This window comes from Amphiura filiformis, chromosome 20 (assembly GCF_039555335.1).
Source record: "Amphiura filiformis chromosome 20, Afil_fr2py, whole genome shotgun sequence".
Classification (NCBI taxonomy): domain Eukaryota; kingdom Metazoa; phylum Echinodermata; class Ophiuroidea; order Amphilepidida; family Amphiuridae; genus Amphiura; species Amphiura filiformis.
This window is the reverse complement of record NC_092647.1, coordinates 2569492-2594804: the sequence shown is the minus strand read 5'-3', so window position 1 is coordinate 2594804 and position 25313 is coordinate 2569492. Positions and strand designations below refer to the sequence as shown.

The 25313-nt window shown below is 36.8% G+C and overlaps 1 protein-coding gene across 1 annotated transcript; it reads right to left on the bottom strand.

The window, feature by feature from the left end:
- Positions 1-1318: 1318 nt before the first annotated feature.
- Positions 1319-23401, bottom strand: LOC140142996 (uncharacterized). The gene is made up of 3 exons (XM_072165024.1): positions 22600-23401; positions 3233-3682; positions 1319-2379 (listed from the first exon to the last, which is right to left on the bottom strand). Exons 1-3 carry the CDS (start codon positions 23399-23401, stop codon positions 1319-1321), a joined length of 2313 nt encoding a protein of 770 aa, XP_072021125.1.
- Between the last annotated feature and the right edge of the window lie 1912 nt (positions 23402-25313).

The following is a 25313-nucleotide window of genomic DNA, read 5'->3' as shown; positions in this document are numbered from 1 at the left end:
GGTATGCTGACCTGGGTTAATATGTTCTGGGCAGATGAGGTCCCACCAATTGCCTACGACCTTGTGTGCGATCATGTGTGACAGGCAATTCCCGATAATAATAGAGGTTCCCTGATAATGATTACGTAACTGATGCATGCTTGACCATATTTTCAGTATGTCTGAAAATCACTGGGGGGGGGAGTGCCGCGAAGTGTCATCTTAAAGCATAAAGCAGCCCTTACACTTGGATTTATATCAAATTTCATTTTAATAAAAAGAGGAAACACTCATCTACTTGACAATCCTGGAAAAAAATAGTTGGCACTGTGGCACATTTATTCTAATTAATTGAAATGCATGTCCTATCAAAACTGGAGAGGCGAGTGAAACATGCATGCAACATATGTGCACAGAGTCCCCCTTGAATCTCACCCTTCCCCACTCTCCACCTTTCAATATTGGAGGGTCTTACAGACCTGCTGACAACATGGGTTGGTCCAATATTGAATTGGGGTAGCGAGGGGGGGCAGAGATACCAAACTGGACAGGCAAAGTGTGCCAACCTTTTTTTTCCAGGATTGTAGCTTTCACTGGGCAAGAATAAGATGTCATCTTTTAAAGCATAAAGCAACTCTTTCACTTGGATTTAGATGTATGACAATTAAATGTTGATATAACAATTGCCTGGTTTTCTGGCGAGGATTCAGTAATTCAATCAGTATAAAGAGGATTTCAACAATCATCTGCTTGACTATAGCTTAGACTGAAAGCTTGTTTTTTAACTTCAAAGAGCAGTACCGTACACAATGGTATATTAAAAGGGGTGAGAAAACTTAATATCCTGTCCTAAACTTGGGCTACTCCAGTTGGAATCCATACATATTCAGGTAATTCCATTTGCAATTCACACTCCCTTTGTGAAAGATTAAGGTCATGTCTTCCATAGGGGGTATATGAATTCAACTGGAATAGTCCAGTGTCCATATGCTTTTGAAATCTGATGGTGCATTGTATTCACTTCTTTGCATGGTCATCAAGTTTGAAGGTAGAATCTTGATCTGGCAGCATGCATGAATGGGGATTGAACAAGTCATATAACATTGTGTAAAGTGACGTAATTCTTTCTTTCATGTCTATTACCAGTTTGAGGCTCTACCCAATAATGGTGGGACCTAAAGGGGTGAATGGGAAGGACACATAACCATAAAACCTTGCTTCATAAAAAACTATAACAAAATAATACTTTATTGTCAACTAGTTACCAAACCACCAAAGTGTAACCTGTTTTATAACCCCTGGATCTTTCATAGAAAAAAAAAACCCTTTGTTACATATTCTATTCTGAATCATCACAAGATGATTCTGCTGAAGTTGCCTGCATGGAACTCCAAAACAGCGGTGGACAAATTGCGTCGGGCGGAAGACTGCTTCTTACCTCTCTGGATGAGGCTGTCAAACTATTTCCAACAGAGTCCACCATTGAGGACACTGATATTTCCGGTTGTTGCAGCAGCCCGGAATCGTACAGAGAAAACCGGCATTCTGATGCGAATGGCCTCAGGCAGTGAGGTTCATATTCAAAACCTTGGAGGATGGTCGTTTTGAACATCGGATGCAGTTCCAGGTTGACATCCCAGTCGTCGCATTGAAGCGTCTGACACATATCCGTCACCGCTATCTCGGGGAGGTATTCTGTTATAGGAAGGTTCCACGACCGAGAACGGGGAAATCGTCCGATAGGGGCTAGCTTTGGCATTGATGCTGGAGTGACTCGTGCAGCCGGTTGACAACATGGCCCAGGGATATGGCGTATGATTTCAATGTCCGGCCTAATCAAGGCCCCTGACCTTGACGCGGGCATCATCATGCAAGACTGCGGACGATGTGGTACCGGTGCGACAAAGGCTGTTGATGCTGATGAAACAAACTGGGGCGTGGCTGGTACAAGAATATACATTGGCACGTTTGCATTATTCCTGACAATCCTTTGTGCAGGATTCCTAATAAGGGTTAGTGGAGGTGGCGACTGTCGTCCGACCTTGGCATTTGAAGACTTTTTCGGCGCAGCTGGTTTTATCTTTGATAACTTCTTTGCTTTCTGTCTCTTTGATGTCTGCTTCAAGGGGGTTCCTGACGACTGCAGGCATTGGGCCATTCTATCTAGTTTGACTTTGTCCTCCTCAGAATCATTGGTGCTCTTGGTTTGTTGAGTCTCCATAGATGACGTCAGAGGTGGTTGAGATGGTGATGTTGCAGGTGGATCTAACAAAGAGGATGGCGTCAGATCAAGAGGGGATATCGGACTCAGGATGGACGGGATCTCTAAATCTGATGCATGCTGGAGTAATGCAGCGGTAGCATCATCCTGTTCGCCGTCATCTTGCTCTGTTAAACTGGCTGTAGAAAATAAAAGTTGCAAGAATGAGAAAATGAAAAAGCATGGCATATTTTAAAGTTTATCCTTTGGGTTAGGTTAGTTATAAGTGGTTAGCTTTAGAGGGCAACTTTTGTACTTTTGGTATTCATGCGTTGTGCAGTGCACCCTAAATATCAAGAGCCACTATATTGAGTTTTCTGTCGCAAACGTTTTTAGTAAAAACAGGGTTACTAACAAAGGGACCGCCTTTGATGTTGAACTACTCAAAATAGTGCTAAAAAATCAATTATGTGTGGGATGAGACCCGGGGTACTCAAGTTTGGTTTTGGTAGGGACGTGCCGCTGAGATTTTGGAAGTAGACCCATAAATATACCAATTTTTCAAGAAATTTGGACCCATTGATATATCAAAAGTCAAAATTTTCGGCCGAATTTACCCAAAATTGTCTTAGTTTTACAAGTTTTACAAATTTTCCCAAAATTTTGGGAAAATTTTGGCTAGATTAAGGAAAAATTGGGCTGTTTTCGAAAAAATTGAGAAAATTTTGAAAAAGGACCCATTCATATACCAAAATGGGCTTTGAAAAAGGGGCCATTGATATACCAGAAAGCTGAAAATACTACCCATGTTTGCGGCACGTCCCCGTATGGTCATTTGTACTGAGTAGTGAGTACCCCGGGATGAAACCCACTTCTTTATTTTGGAAGTTCAGCACCCCGCAAAAATGTTTGCATATGGGCCTTGGAAGTATCATGATTGTAAACAAAACAATATGGAACAAAATCAAGTCATCAATTGCACTATTTAATTTAATACCAGCAGGTGGCATGTGAAAGTATAAAAAACATATTTGAATACAATTATCAACTCACCAAATGTTAGCATTTTAGAGTCATTCTCTTCAGTCCCCTGATGACACAAGCCGGCCGTCGTCAACTCATGTTTCATCTCTTTCAAAACAGCGGTCAGCAATGGAAACGGACTTCCTCCAGCATCTTCCGCCATCTCCTCGGGGTCTGGTGATATCTCATCGTTGAGGGTGGATGAGTTGTTACTACATACGCTACTCGGAGGCGTTGGGATTCCAAGGCAAGTGACACCTTGGCAATCAAAGAACACAAAGTCTTGGTTGGCAGGTGCGGGTGATACTGGCAGAGGACTGCTGGGAACATCGATGGGTGAATTGTGCTCTGTGAAGTCATCAATGGTGCTTGGAGAAGTGGAGGTCTTTGGTAAGGTCTGATGAGATGGTGGTTGCTGTGGATCATGTTGAGTTGCTTGGGTATTTGGTGGTGTTGATTTACAGTGCTGTTTTGACTTATCTAAATACGATGTTAAACAGGTAAAACAGAAAAATAATTAGTATAAAAATTTAACCCATTAAATATTTATCATTTAAGTAAACTACAATGTTCTGCAAAATTTGTTACAACACTTATTGAAAAAATGTACTCACATTATGTATGGTAATGTGTGCATTATATGTAACATGCTGAATTGTTGGGTTCTTTGTGCAAATTCCAACCTTTTCTTAACCCCTCAACCCTCCCATTCCAATCAATGTTGGATACTACTAGCAAAACTCCCAAATTCAATATTGATTGCGTGGAATTTAGTAGGGAGGGGCATGGCTCATTCACATACTATCTACAGTAGACAGCAAACAACCTAATCTAATAGTTCTATACTCAGTCATCTAACCATACAATACCAGATGCTATCTACAGTAGACAGCAAACAACCTAATAGTTCTATACTCAGTCATCTAACCATAGAATACCAGATGCTATCTACAGTAGACAGTAAATAACCTAATAGTTCTAAACTCAGTCATCTAACCATACAATACCAGATACTATCTACAGTAGACAGCAAACAACCTAATAGTTCTATACTCAGTCATCTAACCATACAATACCAGATGCTATCTACAGTAGACAGCAAATAACCTAATAGTTCTATACTCAGTCATCTAACCATACAATACCAGATGCTATCTATAGTAGGCAGCAAACAACCTAATAGTTCTATACTCAGTCATCTAACCATACAATACCAGATACTATCTACAGTAGACAGCAAACAACCTAATAGTTCTAAACTCAGTCATCTAACCATACAATACCAGATGCTATCTACAGTAGACAGCAAATAACCTAATAGTTCTATACTCAGTCATCTAACCATAGAATACCAGATGCTATCTACAGTAGACAGCAAACAACCTAATAGTTCTATACTCAGTCATCTAACCATACAATACCAGATGCTATCTACAGTAGACAGCAAACAACCTAATAGTTCTATACTCAGTCATCTAACCATAGAATACCAGATGCTATCTACAGTAGACAGCAAACAACCTAATAGTTCTATACTCAGTCATCTAACCATACAATACCAGATACTATCTACAGTAGACAGCAAACAACCTAATAGTTCTAAACTCAGTCATCTAACCATACAATACCAGATGCTATCTACAGTAGACAGCAAATAACCTAATAGTTCTATACTCAGTCATCTAACCATAGAATACCAGATGCTATCTACAGTAGACAGCAAACAACCTAATAGTTCTATACTCAGTCATCTAACCATACAATACCAGATGCTATCTATAGTAGGCAGCAAACAACCTAATAGTTCTATACTCAGTCATCTAACCATACAATACCAGATGCTATCTACAGTAGACAGCAAATAACCTAATAGTTCTATACTCAGTCATCTAACCATACAATACCAGATGCTATCTACAGTAGACAGCAAATAACCTAATAGTTCTATACTCAGTCATCTAACCATACAATACCAGATGCTATCTACAGTAGACAGCAAATAACCTAATAGTTCTATACTCAGTCATCTAACCATAGAATACCAGATGCTATCTACAGTAGACAGCAAACAACCTAATAGTTCTATACTCAGTCATCTAACCATATAATACCAGATGCTATCTACAGTAGACAGCAAATAACCTAATAGTTCTATACTCAGTCATCTAACCATATGCTATCTACAGTAGACAGCAAACAACCTAATAGTCCTATACTCAGTCATCTAACCATACAATACCAGATGCTATCTACAGTAGACAGCAAACAACCTAATAGTCCTATACTCAGTCATCTAACCATACAATACCAGATGCTATCTTCAGTAGACAGCAAACAACCTAATAGTTCTATACTCAGTCATCTAACCATACAATACCAGATGCTATCTACAGTAGACAGCAAGAACCTAAGTTTTATACTCAGTCATCTAACCATACAATACTAGATGCTATCTACAGTAGACAGCAAATAACCTAATAGTTCTATACTCAGTCATCTAACCATAGAATACCAGATGGTATCTACAGTAGACAGCAAACAACCTAATAGTTCTATACTCAGTCATCAAACCATAGAATACCAGATGCTATCTACAGTAGACAGCAAACAACCTAATAGTTCTATACTCAGTCATCTAACCATAGAATACTAGATGCTATCTACAGTAGACAGCAAACAACCTAATAGTTCTATACTCAGTCATCTAACCATACAATACCAGATGCTATCTACAGTAGACAGCAAACAACCTAATAGTTCTATTCTCAGTCATCCAACCATACAATACCAGATGCTATCTACAGTAGACAGCAAACAACCTAATAGTTCTATACTCAGTCATCTAACCATATAATACCAGATGCTATCTACAGTAGACAGCAAACGAACCTAGTAGTTCTATACTCAGTTACCTAAACATACAATACCAGATGCTATCTACAGTAGACAGCAAACAACCTAATAGTTCTATACTCAGTCATCTAACCATAGAATACCAGATGGTATCTACAGTAGACAGCAAACAACCTAATAGTTCTATACTCAGTCATCTAACCATATAATACCAGATGCTATCTACAGTAGACAGCAAACAACCTAATAGTTCTATACTCAGTCATCTAACCATACAATACCAGATGCTATCTACAGTAGACAGCAAACAACCTAATAGTCCTATACTCAGTCATCTAACCATACAATACCAGATGCTATCTACAGTAGACAGCAAACAACCTAATAGTTCTATACTCAGTCATCAAACCATACAATACCAGATGCTATCTACAGTAGACAGCAAACAACCTAATAGTTCTATACTCAGTCATCTAACCATATAATACCAGATGCTATCTACAGTAGACAGCAAACAACCTAATAGTTCTATACTCAGTCATCTAACCATATGCTATCTACAGTAGACAGCAAACAACCTAATAGTTCTAAACTCAGTCATCTAACCATACAATACCAGATGCTATCTACAGTAGACAGCAAACAACCTAATAGTTCTATACTCAGTCATCAAACCATACAATACCAGATGCTATCTACAGTAGACAGCAAACAACCTAATAGTTCTATACTCAGTCATCTAACCATACAATACCAGATGCTATCTACAGTAGACAGCAAACAACCTAATAGTTCTATACTCAGTCATCTAACCATACAATACCAGATGCTATCTACAGTAGACAGCAAGAACCTAAGTTTTATACTCAGTCATCTAACCATACAATACTAGATGCTATCTACAGTAGACAGCAAACAACCTAATAGTTCTATACTCAGTCATCTAACCATACAATACCAGATGCTATCTACAGTAGACAGCAAACAACCTAATAGTTCTATACTCAGTCATCTAACCATACAATACCAGATACTATCTACAGTAGACAGCAAACAACCTAATAGTTCTATACTCAGTCATCTAACCATACAATACCAGATGCTATCTACAGTAGACAGCAAACAACCTAATAGTTCTATACTCAGTCATCTAACCATACAATACCAGATGCTATCTACAGTAGACAGCAAACAACATAATAGTTCTAAACTCAGTCATCTAACCATACAATACCAGATGCTATCTACAGTAGACAGCAAACAACCTAATAGTAGGGATGACCAATGAACCATCAGCTTGATTAGAACACTCCCATAGACATGCAGGGAGCTCAACTGTGCACTGCTTGCACAGACATTTCTAAATTGATCTCATTCTTTTATTTTTCAATATTGTTCTGTTAAAATTGGGGAAGTTAATGCCAATTGTATTTTGTAACTGTCTTGCAAATTACAGCAACATAACTTATTTCGTTTTCTTGTAAGTGCGAGTCAAAATTGGTCCATCGTCACAGTGCGCTTAATTGCCAGTGCACTGCTCAAGAATGGCACAAAATATTCAGATCAGTAAGATCAGGTGAAAATGTGGCCTACTGAGCTGTAATTTGGCAGAGTTGGCAGTATCATACCCTCTGTAAAAAGGTTAAAAAATTGAACAAGTAGATCTCGAGTTACAAATTAAATCACCAGCTTCCCTTTGGCATGTTCATACTCCTTTCAAATCATGTTAAGAAGACACCTTTCTGAACATAAATGTGAAGTTTCATGCTCATTCGATGTATTTTTCACCTGATCTCAACCCTAAACATTTTCTTATATTTAGGCCTATACCATCTACAACTTGCTGCTGGCTATACCTTGTTTAGGACTTTCAGAAGAAGTACCTGAATGTTTCAAAATAGCCCGCGAAAGTCATGCAGGTAACTCCGAGGTCATGCATTGAATTGGTTTGAACATATTGAATAAGGAATACTAAGGGAACCAGCACCTTTTGTTAGAAGTCACACATGAGCATGATGAGTGAAGTGGATAACCTCTATTGTTGTGAATGAGTCAATGACCTTCAATGGCACTTAAAATGTTAATTGTTTGCATACACCTACTAATTGGTCATATTAAACCCAATAACATTGAAATTCTTGGTTGTGAAAAAAAAAGTTCACCTAGACTTAGTGCAATTTTGATTTTGTGCCATATCGGCCATCTTGGATGATTTTTGGCAAATGTTTTCTAAATGCATGATTTCAATGCCTCGGTTTGAAAAAAAATAATTGATGCCATGACTAGTAAATTGCCATTTCATAAGAAACCCCTTTGATACTTTCACAATATGCTTGTTTCATGTTTGCATATACCGGTATGTTAAAATAAAGAAATATATAAAGGTAAAATATATGCTTATGCCAATTTTGCTCCCAATTGCTATTTTTGGACCTTGTCATTTTATTTCGTTCCAATGACCGGTCAGAATGGGAAACTTTGATAATTCATAATTCGAAAAGTTTTTGACAGATTTTGACCATTAAACCACCAAAATACTTCTGTTGATGAGTTCTATCCAGAAAACAATCTTTTGTAGCAATAGGGGCAACATGAAATGTTGATGGTTATCCCTACGAATAGTTCTTAACTCAGTCATCTAACCATACAATACCAGATGCTATCTACAGTAGACAGCAAACAACCTAATAGTTCTATACTCAGTCATCTAACCATACAATACCAGATGCTATCTACAGTAGGCAGCAAACGAACCTAATAGTTCTATACTCAGTCATCTAACCATACAATACCAGATGCTATCTACAGTAGACAGCAAATGACCTAATAGTTCTATACTCAGTCATCTAACCATAGCATACCAGATACTATCTACAGTAGACAGCAAACAACCTAATAGTTCTAAAGTCAGTCATCTAACCATCCATACAATACCAGATGCTATCTACAGTAGACACCAAACAACCTAATAGTTCTATACTCAGTCATCTAACCATACAATACCAGATGCTATCTACAGTAGACAGCAAACAACCTAGTAGTTCTATACTCAGTCATCTAACCATACAATACCAGATGCTATCTACAGTAGACAGCAAACAACCTAATAGTTCTAAACTCAGTCATCTAACCATACAATACCAGATGCTATCTACAGTAGACAGCAAACGACCTAATAGTTCTATACTCAGTCATCGAACCATATAAATCCAGGTGCTATCTTATATGTGGGAAATACAACCAATACAAGATACAACAGAACAGGCTTTTCATACAGTGAACAATAAACAAGAAATGGAATCCAATGTTAACATATATCTGCACAAGCGACTGATAGCCTTATCTTTAGTATTGATGCTTTCAGGCTTTAAATGATAGCAAGAAATGGAAATCGCCCCAAAGGAAAGATTTTAATCGTGAAATTGATCGCCATATCTTATGGATTCACATTATCCTCCGGCGGAACTGTCAAACTGTCAATTACAACGTCTACTAGTGGACTGGTTTTTAAATCCACTCCCATCAAACTATTCAAAACTGTAAACTACAATTTTATCGAAAAAATCAAAAGAAGAAATACTAAATATTGCTTAGTTTCAATGATGCTTACCGATCGAGTCGCCTTGATGGCGTATTTCCGATCATTTTGCAATGTGGTTAAAAATATTTCCAAGGCAGTATATCATCATTAGGCATGGCCCGGTAACCTGGATAAAATTTAACGCAATCGATCATCCAATCCTAGTTCACCTGAGTGATCATGTGGTTTGCCGAATGAAGCCGAGTGAACGGTATCGGTGTCGGAACAAGGATTGTTACTTGTCAACAAATCGTTTCGCCGGCACGTTTCAAGAAATTAAATTTAAGATCTTTTGATAATTAGTTAGGGATCGTTTTATTTTAAACTCTGGCATGAGAGATTGAGAATGTGGGTTAAAGATAAGCCACTCTGTGTTCTCATTTTGCAACTAAAATAGACTTCTCATAAAGCTTAAATTTGCGGGCCATTATGCTGGCCATCCATGTATTTGAAACATGGCGGATATACCAAGCACCCTCACTACGTTCGGGTCTGTGAGGGTGCTCGACCAGGCATAGTGCAGACTATCTACAGTAGACAGCAAACAACCTAATACAGGGTGTCCCAGAGTGATTTATACCGAGAAAGAAAGAATCTTTTACTAGGTATGAACGGCATTTCTATTGGTCATATTGTTTTGCATTTTAAGTTCTACATTATATTTAGCTTTCTCAGATTTTTTAGATTTTAAAAATTGGATGTTTCTAGTAGAAGTTAGAGAGGATTGCGTAAAAATGGTGAATTCCAAGTTTTGACAAAGCAACCTATTGTGAAAATCTGTAAAATTACTAACCGTTCAGCACAAAGTAATGTTATAGTCCAGTCAATCTAAACAAATTAGTGGTGTCACCCACCACTAATTGCAACAGAATTTTTTTCACTTTTATACATTTTAGAGATGTCCCCTGAACATCATACCAAAAATATACTAAAATATACTTGGTGGAAAGGTATTTTTTGGCGGGAAAAGGTCATACAGGGGTCAAATTTCAAAATTACTTTAATCTTTTTAAAAACTATACCAAAGTATTCCTCTAGTAGTCTTAAGGATTCAGAAAAAGTATAGTTTGTCCTATCTGAGATGTACCATTCTCAAGTTATAGGCAAAAAGGTCAAAGGTCAAATTGTGGGCTCCACGTGGGTCAACTTCGAAAAAATGCTCCGATCTCCTTAAAAAATGGTCTCAATGTGTTCGTCCTTTAAACACACTCCAAAATAAGAATAGTTTGCCATATCTTGGATGTTTCGTCACCTAGGTAGCAGGGTAAGAGGTCATTGACCATTGAACTCTATTGACCCCGATCTAGTTTTCGATCTTACACATGTAATTAAACAACCTAAACAGTGCAAATATTCTTTAAATGAATTATGTTTGCAAGCCGAACAATTTGAGACCATTTTTGTTAAAATCAGACAATGTTTAGTTTTTTGACCTCTGTTGAACCCAATATTTGACCTTTGACCTTTTCGGTTATAACTCAAGAACCGTACATTACAGATATGGCAAACTATATTTTTTCTGAATCCTTATGACTAGAGGAATAATTTGGTATAGTTTTTAAAATGATTGGAGCGATTTTGAAATTTGACCCCTGTATGAAAAAAAAAAAAAAAAACTACATTTCCACCAAGTATATTTTGGTATACTTTTTGTATGCTGTTCAGGGGACATCTCTAACATTCATAGCAGTGAAAAAAATTCTGTTGCAATTAGTGGTGAGTCAAAACCCACTTTGACTGGACTATTATGCAGTATATTGCTGTATCCTGTTCTTACTTCTACTAAATAGTAGATTTTTAATCGTTTATTTATGATGTTACGAAGCAATCATTGACCCCGTTTACACAGAGCCTGTAGTCGACTTTAGCCGACTTTGAACTCGACTTCATTTGTGTGTAAACAGGGTCGTCGCATTTTGAACTCGACTTCAGAAGTCGACTTCGAATGATGACCCGGAGCAACATTTGTCGAATTCAAAGTCGACTTCAAAGTCGACTTTTGCAGTGTAAACGAACACGTAATTAGAAGTCGATTTCATAATGGTAATTTGAAACATGAGCAAGTGATGGCATAAAATTTGAATTCATAATTTGTTTTGAAATCGACTACCGTGTAAACACCCCGTCAAGAAATAATTTATGCTAATCCTTAGTCGCAATCTGAATTCGATGTCGCAATTGAAGTCGACTTCTCTCTGTGTAAACGGGGTCATTGTATGAAATAAAGGATTTGCTATATGCTTGAATGACCTTAAACTAATCTTTCTTTGGTGGCGGTTTTGAAGACAATTATTGAGGTGTGTGAGTTTTTCATCATTTGAAATGCCGGCAGGGATGGATTTTTCATAAAAGTGTAGAGAAGGTTCGTCCTTAGTGTCACAGCATGCATTTATGTCCACAGTATATGGGCAAACCCACATCTATGCAACGAATAAGATTAAAATTTACTGCGGAGGATCCTTGAGGAAGGTATATCCTCTGTAATAATGACATTTTTGGGTAAAAATCACATAAAAAGTATGTTTTTCAACCTAAATATCTGATGTCATATTGAAATGTTTCACTTAATCCCATATCAAGAATTATTTAGCATTGTAAGCTCTACATCTGTGCCAAATTTGATGTTATTTCCTATCAAAGAATGTAGGATTTCTCCAATATATTGCACAGTGCGGCTGGACGATGGTGATAAAGGATCCATGTGTTATGATACCTTTGCACTGTAAATTACATACATGCAATTTTCAGTAATAACAATGTCACGTCAAAACGAATCAAGCTATTTCCATGAAAGTCACAGAATAAGTAGGAGACATGTGTGGCATTGTATTGCACTTATTAAAATTAGATACACTGTTGACTATATATTTTCGATAATTTGTTCAAACACGGTACAAATCATTCTGGGACACCCTGTAGTTCTATACTCAGTCATCTAACCATACAATACCAGATGCTATGTACAGTAAAGACAGCAAATAACCTAATAGTTCTATACTCAGTCATCTAACCATACAATACCAGATGCTATCTACAGTAGACAGCAAACAACCTAATAGTTCTATACTCAGTCATCTAACCATACAATACCAGATGCTATCTTCAGTAGACAGCAAACAACCTAATAGTTCTATACTCAAGTCATCTAACCATACAATACTATAATGCTATCTACAGTAGACAGCAAACAACCTAATAGTTCTATACTCAGTCATCTAACCATACAATACCAGATGCTATCTACAGTAGACAGCAAACGAACCTAATAGTTCTAAACTCAGTCATCTAACCATACAATACCAGATGCTATCTACAGTAGACAGCAAACAACCTAATAGTTCTATACTCAGTCATCTAACCATACAATACTAGATGCTATCTACAATAGACACCAAACAACCTAATAGTTCTATACTCAGTCATCAAACCATAGAATACCAGATGCTATCTTCAGTAGACAGCAAATAACCTAATAGTTCTATACTCAGTCATCTAACCATACAATACCAGATGCTATATCTACAGTAGACAGCAAACAACCTAATAGTTCTATACTCAGTCATCAAACCATAGAATACCAGATGCTATCTTCAGTAGACAGCAAATAACCTAATAGTTCTATACTCAGTCATCTAACCATACAATACCAGATGCTATCTACAGTAGACAGCAAACAACCTAATAGTTCTATACTCAGTCATCAAACCATACAATACCAGATGCTATCTACAGTAGACAGCAAACAACCTAATAGTTCTATACTCAGTCATCTAACCATACAATACCAGATGCTATCTACAGTAGACAGCAAACAACCTAATAGTTCTATACTCAGTCATCAAACCATAGAATACCAGATGCTATCTTCAGTAGACAGCAAATAACCTAATAGTTCTATACTCAGTCATCTAACCATACAATACCAGATGCTATCTACAGTAGACAGCAAACAACCTAATAGTTCTATACTCAGTCATCAAACCATACAATACCAGATGCTATCTACAGTAGACAGCAAACGAACCTAATAGTTCTAAACTCAGTCATCTAACCATACAATACCAGATGCTATCTACAGTAGACAGCAAACAACCTAATAGTTCTATACTCAGTCATCAAACCATAGAATACCAGATGCTATCTTCAGTAGACAGCAAATAACCTAATAGTTCTATACTCAGTCATCTAACCATACAATACCAGATGCTATCTACAGTAGACAGCAAACAACCTAATAGTTCTATACTCAGTCATCTAACCATAGAATACCAGATGCTATCTACAGTAGACAGCAAACAACCTAATAGTTCTATACTCAGTCATCTAACCATACAATACCAGATGCTATCTACAGTAGACAGCAAACAACCTAATAGTTCTAAACTCAGTCATCTAACCATACAATACCAGATGCTATCTACAGTAGACAGCAAACAACCTAATAGTTCTATACTCAGTCATCAAACCATAGAATACCAGATGCTATCTTCAGTAGACAGCAAATAACCTAATAGTTCTATACTCAGTCATCTAACCATATAATACCAGATGCTGTCTACAGTAGACAGCAAACGAACCTAATAGTCCTATACTCAGTCATCTAACCATACAATACCAGATGATATCTAAAGTAGACAGCAAACAACCTAATAGTTCTATACTCAGTCATCTAACAATACAATAGAATACCAGATGCTATCTACAGTAGACAGCAAACAACCTAATAGTTCTATTCTCAGTCATCCAACCATACAATACCCGATGCTATCTACAGTAGACAGCAAACAACCTAATAGTCCTATACTCAGTCATCTAACCATAGAATACCAGATGCTATCTACAGTAGACAGCAAACAACCTAATAGTTCTATACTCAGTCATCTAACCATACAATACCAGCTGCTATCTACAGTAGACAGCAAACAACCTAATAGTTCTATACTCAGTCATCAAACCATAGAATACCAGATGCTATCTTCAGTAGACAGCAAACAACCTAATAGTTCTATTCTCAGTCATCCAACCATACAATACCCGATGCTATCTACAGTAGACAGCAAACAACCTAATAGTCCTATACTCAGTCATCTAACCATACAATACCAGATGCTATCTACAGTAGACAGCAAACAACCTAATAGTCCTATACTCAGTCATCTAACCATATAATACCAGATGCTATCTACAGTAGACAGCAAACAACATAATAGTCCTATACTCAGTCATCTAACCATACAATACCAGATGCTATCTATAGTAGGCAGCAAACAACCTAATAGTTCTATACTCAGTCATCTAACCATACAATACCAGATGCTATCTACAGTAGACAGCAAATAACCTAATAGTTCTATACTCAGTCATCTAACCATATAATACCAGATGCTATCTACAGTAGACAGCAAACAACATAATAGTTCTATACTCAGTCATCTAACCATATGCTATCTACAGTAGACAGCAAACAACCTAATAGTCCTATACTCAGTCATCTAACCATACAATACCAGATGCTATCTATAGTAGGCAGCAAACAACCTAATAGTTCTATACTCAGTCATCTAACCATACAATACCAGATGCTATCTACAGTAGACAGCAAACAACCTAATAGTTCTATACTCAGTCATCTAACCATACAATACCAGATGCTATCTATAGTAGGCAGCAAACAACCTAATAGTTCTATACTCAGTCATCTAACCATACAATACCAGATGCTATCTACAGTAGACAGCAAACAACCTAATAGTTCTATACTCAGTCATCTAACCATACAATACCAGATGCTATCTACAGTAGACAGCAAACAACCTAATAGTTCTATACTCAGTCATCAAACCATAGAATACCAGATGCTATCTTCAGTAGACAGCAAATAACCTAATAGTTCTATACTCAGTCATCTAACCATATAATACCAGATGCTGTCTACAGTAGACAGCAAACGAACCTAATAGTCCTATACTCAGTCATCTAACCATACAATACCAGATGATATCTAAAGTAGACAGCAAACAACCTAATAGTTCTATACTCAGTCATCTAACAATACAATACCAGATGCTATCTACAGTAGACAGCAAACAACCTAATAGTTCTATTCTCAGTCATCCAACCATACAATACCCGATGCTATCTACAGTAGACAGCAAACAACCTAATAGTCCTATACTCAGTCATCTAACCATAGAATACCAGATGCTATCTACAGTAGACAGCAAACAACCTAATAGTTCTATACTCAGTCATCTAACCATACAATACCAGCTGCTATCTACAGTAGACAGCAAACAACCTAATAGTCCTATACTCAGTCATCTAACCATACAATACCAGATGCTATCTACAGTAGACAGCAAACAACCTAATAGTTCTATACTCAGTCATCTAACCATAGAATACCAGATGCTATCTACAGTAGACAGCAAACAACCTAATAGTTCTATACTCAGTCATCTAACCATAGAATACCAGATGCTATCTACAGTAGACAGCAAACAACCTAATAGTTCTATACTCAGTCATCTAACAATACAATACTAGATGCTATCTACAGTAGACAGCAAATAACCTAATAGTTCTATACTCAGTCATCTAACCATAGAATACCAGATGCTATATATAGTAGGCAGCAAACAACCTAATAGTTCTATACTCAGTCATCTAACCATAGAATACCAGATGCTATCTATAGTAGGCAGCAAACGAACCTAATAGTTCTATACTCAGTCATCTAACCATACAATACCAGATGCTATCTACAGTAGACAGCAAACAACCTAATAGTTCTATACTCAGTCATCTAACCATAGAATACCAGATGCTATCTACAGTAGACAGCAAACAACTTCCTCGGTCATCTAAACATACAATACCAGATGCTATCTACAGTAGACAGCAAATAACCTAATAGTTCTATACTCAGTCATCTAACCATAGAATACCAGATGCTATCTATAGTAGGCAGCAAACAACCTAATAGTTCTATACTCAGTCATCTAACCATACAATACCAGATGCTATCTACAGTAGACAGCAAACAACCTAATAGTTCTATACTCAGTCATCTAACCATAGAATACCAGATGCTATCTACAGTAGACAGCAAACAACCTAATAGTTCTATACTCAGTCATCTAACCATACAATACCAGCTGCTATCTACAGTAGACAGCAAACAACCTAATAGTCCTATACTCAGTCATCTAACCATACAATACCAGATGCTATCTACAGTAGACAGCAAACAACCTAATAGTCCTATACTCAGTCATCTAACCATACAATACCAGATGCTACAGTAGACAGCAAATAACCTGATAGTTCTATACTCGGTCATCTAACCATAGAATACCAGATGCTATCTACAGTAGACAGCAAACAACCTAATAGTTCTATACTCAGTCATCTAACAATACAATACTAGATGCTATCTACAGTAGACAGCAAATGACCTAATAGTTCTATACTCAGTCATCTAACCATACAATACCAGATGTTTTTTACAGTAGACAGCAAACAACCTAATAGTCCTATACTCAGTCATATAACCATACAAGTTATACTAGATGCTATCTAAAGTAGACAGCAAACAACCTAATAGTCCTATACTCAGTCATCTAAATGATCTAACCATACAATACCATATTCTATCTAAAGTAGACAGCAAATAACCTAATAGTTCTATACTCAGTCATCTAACCATACAATACTAGATGCTATCTACAGTAGACAGCAAACAACCTAATAGTTCTATACTCAGTCATCTAACCATAGAATACCAGATGCTATCTATAGTAGACAGCAAACAACCTAATAGTTCTATACTCAGTCATCTAACCATACAATACCAGATGCTATCTATAGTAGGCAGCAAACAACCTAATAGTTCTATACTCTGTCATCTAACCATAGAATTACCAGATGCTATCTACAGTAGACAGCAAACAACCTAATAGTTCTATACTCAGTCATCTAACCATACAATACTAGATGCTATCTAAAGTAGACAGCAAACAACCTAATAGTTCTATACTCAGTCATCTAACGATACAATACTAGATGCTATCTACAGTAGACAGCAAACAACCTAATAGTCTTATACTCGGTCATCTAACCATAGAATACCAGATGCTATCTACAGTAAACAGCAAACACCCTAATACTTCTATTATTATGTTTTGATGGATCCAAGTTGTGATAATATTGGATCCAACACATAATAATGATAAAATTGGATGTTTTACGCCCAATATTTATTGGTCTCGCTATGAGTTTTAAAATATAGGCTCAATCGATCCAATTTTATATCATACTCGGTCATCTAACCATAGAATACCAGATGCTATCTACAGTAGACAGCAAACAACCTAATAGTTCTATACTCAGTCATCTAGCCATAGAATACCAGATGCTATCTACAGTAGACAGCAAACAACTTCCTCGGTCATCTAAACATACAATACCAGATGCTATCTACAGTAGACAGCAAACAAACTAATAGTTATATTATAATCAGTCAAGTAATTATTTGTGCTAAATGACAAGACAATTTTTGTACATAGAAATTATGTAGCCAGAGATTTCCAGTGGTATAAATATCTCATTTTGTTTTGAGAAATGTGGGCGATGAGGCTGTGGATCAGGAAATGCCCCTGTAACCTGACATTACTCAACCGGTCTTAGGCCTATTGCTAAATTGCACGTAGCATGAGAAAATTCTGGCTACATGCTTTAATTATTTTAATGATGTAATTCATCAATCAGAATCTGGAAGAATACTTGTGAATAATGGATGATACAGGTTTAATCAGAGGATGAAAATCACACAAAAAATACCGGTATTGATAATTGATTAATGTAACAATGACGTTTTTCAAAGTTGAAAATCTTTTAAAAACCAGATTGTCTCAGCATCAGGGAAACTTGGGCATTCATGTGCAGCCAAGTCTGGACAATTATCCTATCAGTTCCACTTGAGCCATATCAAGTCCTCTTGAAAGTTTATGCTATTGATTTGGGTCATGGTATTGGAATGATGTAGGTTGTTGTGTTGTTATAGCAACAATCCCAGATTCTTGGCCATTCAGATGGCACTTTAGTGAGGTGCAGCCAATCAGGTCTCTGCTTTAATTCCATTTCTTTTGTTGTGTTCACACCTTTCTTAGTAAGCCACTTGCATTTGCTCCTCCGATCATGCTGGACCAAAAATCCCACCCACCCTCCCAGTAGCTGGAAGGGTAATTCAGTTATCTCATTTGTCCAAGATGCTTCAATAAAAGTATGTCAAATTATGCTACTCTCCGCTTTGTCTGGAGTTTTCTTCAAATCCTGAAGAATCTCGTCAGTAGATTGTCTCCACTTTCTACTACGCTTTGTGATGGCTTTATGAATGCTTTGTATGGAGTTCTTCAAATCCTGAAGAATCTCGTCTGCAGATTGTCTCCACTTTCTACTACGCTTTGTATGGAGTCTCGTCAATACCTGATGAAACTTGTCTGTAGATTGTCTCCACTTTCTACTACGCTTTGTATGGAGTCTCGTCAATACCTGATGAGACTCGTCTGTAGATTGTCTCCACTTTCTACTACGCTTTGTATGGAGTCTCGTCAATACCTGATGAAACTTGTCTGTAGATTGTCTCCACTTTCTACTACGCTTTTAATGGGAAATGTATGCTTTTATGGATTTTCTTCAAATCCTGAAGAATCTCGTCTGTAGATTGTCTCCACTTTCTACTGCGCTTTGTATGGAGTCTCGTCAATACCTGATGAGATTCGTCTGTAGATTGTCTCCACTTTCTACTACGCTTTGTATGGAGTCTCGTCAATACCTGATGAAACTTGTCTGTAGATTGTCTCCACTTTCTACTACGCTTTGTATGGAGTCTCGTCAATACCTGATGAGACTCGTCTGTAGATTGTCTCCACTTTCTACTACGCTTTGTATGGAGTCTCGTCAATACCTGATGAAACTTGTCTGTAGATTGTCTCCACTTTCTACTACGCTTTTGAAGGGAAATGTATGCTTTTTATGGATTTTCTTCAAATCCTGAAGAATCTCGTCTGTAGATTGTCTCCACTTTCTACTGCGCTTTGTATGGAGTCTCGTCAATACCTGATGAAACTTGTCTGTAGATTGTCTCCACTTTCTACTACTACGCTTTGTACGGAGTCTCGTCAATACCTGATGAAACTTGTCTGTAGATTGTCTCCACTTTCTACTACGCTTTTGAAGGAAATGTATGCTTTTATGGATTTTCTTCAAATCCTGAAGAATCTCGTCTGTAGATTGTCTCCACTTTCTACTGCGCTTTGTATGGAGTCTCGTCAATACCTGATGAAACTTGTCTGTAGATTGTCTCCACTTTCTACTACGCTTTGTATGGAGTCTCGTCAATACCTGATGAAACTTGTCTGTAGATTGTCTCCACTTTCTACTACGCTTTATGTAGAGTAATTTATGCTTATTTGAAGTATCTTTTTGGCTTGATTGTTTTTGTCAGTGGATTATTTCATTTATTAATATATTTTTTATAGTAAATTTTGGCTGACTTTTCAATAATTACCAGCTTATATAGGGATTTAAAGATTTAATTCATTGATAGAGTTGGCATTGTTTCTTCTTTTGGAGATTTCTGTTTATTTAATAATTGCGTTATAAATATTGTTTTCCAATTCAATCCTCTGTTTGATCCAAAGAGGTATCTGTATTTGCTTAAGATGAAATTTGGTTAAATGTGATACAGAAGTCAATTCTTGCATGTCCAGCCTATATGGTTGGCTTGTTGTACACATTTTTCCAATAATTCTTGTATTGTGTTATTAATAATATTTATTGGAAGATAAATAACTATTTATATTATGTCTTAACTGCTATGAAAGTGCTATGATTATTATATTATTATTATATTATGAAATATATCATTATTTATCTCAATTATATTTATGTATATGAATATAAAATTGTTGAATGGTCATAAATAGCTTAATAAATGGTCCTCATGATCGGGAGGGCAATGCGGAGTCTAATCATTGCTTTGGTGTTGTGTTTTCCTGATGTCTTGAGACAAATACTTTTGTACATGTATGAAAAAAAGCAGAAAAGGAGGAATTCCTCCAAAATTGGCAAGAGGAAAAAATCTCACCCTTGATAAAGTGAAATAAGACTGATTATAGTTTAGACTCCTTTATCGTCTCGGAATTCCCAATTTTTATGTTATAGATTAACATGTCTTAGGCAATAGAAACAAATTGGCTCGATCTTTCGATCGACCATCGATGCTTGGGTCGATCCTTATTATTTAGGAAATCAATTATTTGACTATTGTAATTGCCATTATATATAAATCTTTGTGCGAAATGATATTGACTAATACAAATTTACCATTAATTCTGATTAATTAGTTGATTAATTACTAGCATCGAGGCAGCATCGACGGTTGATCCAAAGACCGATCAACTTTGTTTCTGGTGCCTTATGCCCAAAAAAATATGGTTGGTTGCCATCAGCACTTTTTTTAACAACCTTAAATTTGGACAGTATCAAGGACATTTTATATTTGTTATTCACTCATTTTATTTATTTATGCATATCTGATTAAAAACAAGAAGTATTTCCATTTAAATTCAGTCCAAAAACACACAATTTTTTACCATAAAATGATCAAGCATTTGCCAATACAGTACTAGCCTTTTCAAAATGGAGGAAAAATCGAGGAAGAGCCCATGAAAAAAAATCTCTCCCTCCATATTTTTGTCTTGGTAGGGCAACCAAACAAGTTTTTTGGCCTTATTTAGGGGGTGACATTAATTTCTGGAAAAGCCCCAAAGAGTCCAGATGCAAAAAGTTTTCCCCTCAATTTGACAGCAATGTAGGTAAATACAACTGGTCAAAAAATCTATGCTAAATGTTTTTATTTAATCAGTGAGAATTCCCAAAAAATCATGTCCTTTTCAACAACAAAAGAAACATTTGTGTGAAAGTAGCCTGAGAATTCCTAAAATTTTCAGGTAAAAATTTACCACCTTTAGGGTGCTCTAGGAATCCCCATTTTTTCAATGATTTGTTTCAAATTGGGGATTCCCAAGTTTTGGGGATATATTTAATGGTCTGGAAATTCCCAAATTTAATTACAACTGGTCAAAAATCTATGCTATTTTTTTATAGTTTTAAATGAGTGTAGAGTACATTGTAGGTTTCATTGATAGCTTTGGTAAAAATGTCATAGGACATTAATCATGTTAATAGTGATTTCACATTGCTTGTAAAAAGAATGTATGAGAATAAAATCGGTAAACAATGTCACAACTTGCACTTGAAAATGTCATTTTTCAGGATTTTTTGAAATAAACAAAAATGTGGTAAAATTGCTCCCCAAATCAAAATGCCCACAGCCAACAAGGGGCAAACTTTTTTTAATTGGAATTTTTACACACGGTTTCGATTTACAGCTGGGAAGATGTTGGTGGTTTTAACCATTGGCCTATGCCATTTTGAATGCCTGTGCTTTAAGGGGGTACTACACCCATGTGGTAAATTTGTGACTATTTTTGCATTTTCCCCAAAAAATAATTACACACTGGTAACAAAAGTTATGTATATTATTGGGGCAAGGAATCCAATTACTACACTGAAATTTCAGTGACTCAAGACAAGCGGGTTCAGTATATATGATAGGAAACGAGGTACATCCTTATTTCTGATCATAAATAACAAACCGCTTGTCTTGGGTCACTGAAATTGAGTGTAGTAATTGATTCCTTGCCCCTATAATATACATAACTTTTGTTACCACTGTGTTATTAGTTTTCGAGAAAATGCAAAAATAGACATAAATTTATAGAGGGTGTAGTACCTCTTAACTCAAAAAAGTTTGAAAACCAACTTGGACTTTTTGAAAAGATTTCATAAAACATTATTTTCTTCTTTATTTTACCCAAATAAGTTACATAAAACATACCTGAATTCTTAGTACTTCTGCTTCTTGGGTGTTTCTTTTTCGACTTTAGCTTAGTAGTTTTCTTAACACAACCCAAGTCCATTGGTTCTGAATGCAGAATATTTCCAGAATTGGAAGAACCATCATTTTGATCTTCAGGATGAAGCATTCCCATGGTAACACATGAGATGGAAGCCATCTTTTGGTCTTCATCTTCTTCAGATTTTTCCTGAGCAAGTTTGCGATTTTGCTTCTTCTGCAGAGCATGTTCTCTTCGTCTTTCTCGTGTTGTTCCTGGTATGGCATGTTTTGAATAAACACTATCCATATCCCTCCATTTGTGAGCAAGACTCCAAACAATCGGATACTTCCCCGATGATGATGTATTATTTTTCATCCTTTTGAAGAATTTTCCAACATATGCGGTCAAATTATGGCGCACAGAATTCTTCCAATGAAGCTTATTATTATTACGAAAGAATGGATATCTGTCCATAATAAACTGGTAAATTTCTGATACAGTTAATGGATGCTTAGCAGCAAGAAGTGCATCTCGAATCATGGTAATATACCGTTCATTTGGTCGGCCAAATTCGTCAGCATCGTCCGATTCTGAAACAACTGGCATAGGTTCCAAATTGGTAGTATTTTGCGGTGTTTCAAAAGTCTCATTGCGGATGATTTCATCTTCGCATGACGGTTCAGGCGATCGTAACTGAAACTCCAAATTAGCGACAGCATCGTGCAGTTCATCGTCAAGTTCTCTCGGTGTGATCGTATAGCCTATCACTTCGTTGCAAAATGAATTCCATGGTTCAGCCATTTTGTGTTGTCAAAAAAGCTTACGCTTTTGCTTGCCAAAATAAGCTTAAATTGATTATGATCAGGATCAAAAATCATGTACTACCACACTTGTAACTGTCAAAATCAGTCAACAGCATTTTCAGATTGGTCCGTGGAGCGAATTAAATACCATTATCATGATAATTTGACCAATTTTCTGCTTCTTGCCTTTTAACACATGTCGAAAGAATGGCGTTTTGTAGTTCCCGCGGTGCATGCTGTCCCGTTATGTTCCGCTTCATTTGTTATCACGTGACAAAATGAGTGATAACAGGTGCGCATGTACCACTGTTGAAGCATCCTCTAGGCTCTAGTCTCAGGCACAGACGACTTGTGCTCCTTCGTCACTAATGAACAATTCGTGACGAAGGAGTCTAAGACTCAGAAAGGGGTCTAAACACAGAAAGGGCTGTATAATCCAAAAAGTGGTCTAAAACGCAGAAAGGGGTCTATATACAGAAAGGGGTCTAAAACTCAGAAAGGGGTGTAAACTCCAAAAGGGTCTAAACACAGCAAGGGGTGTAAACTTCAAAAAGGGTCCGAACGTCTATACACATTAAGGGATCTGAAACTCAGAAAGGGGTGTAAACTTCAAAAAGGGGTCTAAAACTCAAAAGGGGTCTAAACACAGAAAAGAGGTGTAAAATCCAAAAAGGGGTCTATAACTCTGAAAGGGGTCTAAATACACAGAAGAGGGTGTAAAATTTATAAAGGACTAAGACTCAGAAAGGGATCTAAACACAGAAAGGGGAAGGGGTCTAAAACACAAAAAGGAGTGTAAAATCCAAAAAGGATCTAAATTCTTTAAAAAGGGGTCTAAATACAGAAAGGGGTGTACATTTTTCAAAAGACTCAGCAAGGAGTCTAAATACAGAAATGGGTGTACATCCAAAAAGGGTCTAAAACGCAGAAAGGGGTCTAAACACAGAAAGAGGTGTAAATTCCAAACAAAGTGTCTAAAATTCAGAAAGGGGTCTAAACACAGAAAAGGGTGTTAAATCCAAGAAGGGATCTAGAACAGGAATCTAGAAAAAAAGGGTTAGATACCCGTTTCCATTTTTCACCGTTCCGATTAGGCACCCTTTTTGGATTTTACACCCCTTCCTGTGTTTAGACTCCCGAGTTGTAGACCTCTTTTTGATTTTACACCCCTTTTTTGTGTTTAGACCTCTTTCTGAGTTTTAGATCCTTTTTTTTTTTTTTTTTTTTTTTTTTTTTTGATTTTACACCCCTTTCTGAGCTTTATCCCTTTTTGATTTTACGACCCCTTTCTGGGTTTTAGGCCTTATTGATTTTACACCCCTTTCTGTGTTTAGACCACTTTCTGAGTTTTGGACCCCCTTTTTAATTGTACACCCCTCTCTGTGTTTAGACCCCTTTCTGAGTTTTAGACCTTTTTTTTTTATTGTACACACCTATCTATGTATAGACCCCATTCTGATTTTTAGACATTTTTTGTGCTTTGTTGTGTATACACCCCATTCTGAATTTTAGACCCTTTTTTGATTCCACACCCCTTTCTGTGTATAGATCCATTTCTGAGTGTTCGACACCTTCCTGTAGATACCTTTCTGAGTTCTAGACCCCCTTTTAAGATTTAACACCCCTTTCTGTGTTTTAACCCCTTTCTGAATTTTAGACCCCTTTTTAGATTTTACACCCCTTCCTGGGTTTAAGACCTCTTTCTGAGTTTTAAATTCTTTGTTTATTTTACACCCCTTTATGTGTTTAGATCCCTTTCTGAGTTTTAGACCACCTTTTGATTTTACACCCCTTGCTGTGTATAGACCTCTTTCTGAGTTTTAGACCCCTTCTTTTAGGCACTCCCTATCTGAAGTCAGATATTCAGAGATAACCTTTTCACTGATTAATTTGATAACCAGGCAGGTTTG

Bases quoted from the DNA above. Each gene is read 5' to 3' on its own strand.
- LOC140142996 (XM_072165024.1), bottom strand. From the start codon at position 23,401: ATGGCTGAACCATGGAATTCATTTTGCAACGAAGTGATAGGCTATACG. The intron at 3,683-22,599 runs GTATGTTTTATG...CATCGTATTTAG, and splicing joins CAGAAGTACTAAGAATTCAG to ATAAGTCAAAACAGCACTGT. The intron at 2,380-3,232 runs GTGAGTTGATAA...TATTTTCTACAG, and splicing joins CTCTAAAATGCTAACATTTG to CCAGTTTAACAGAGCAAGAT.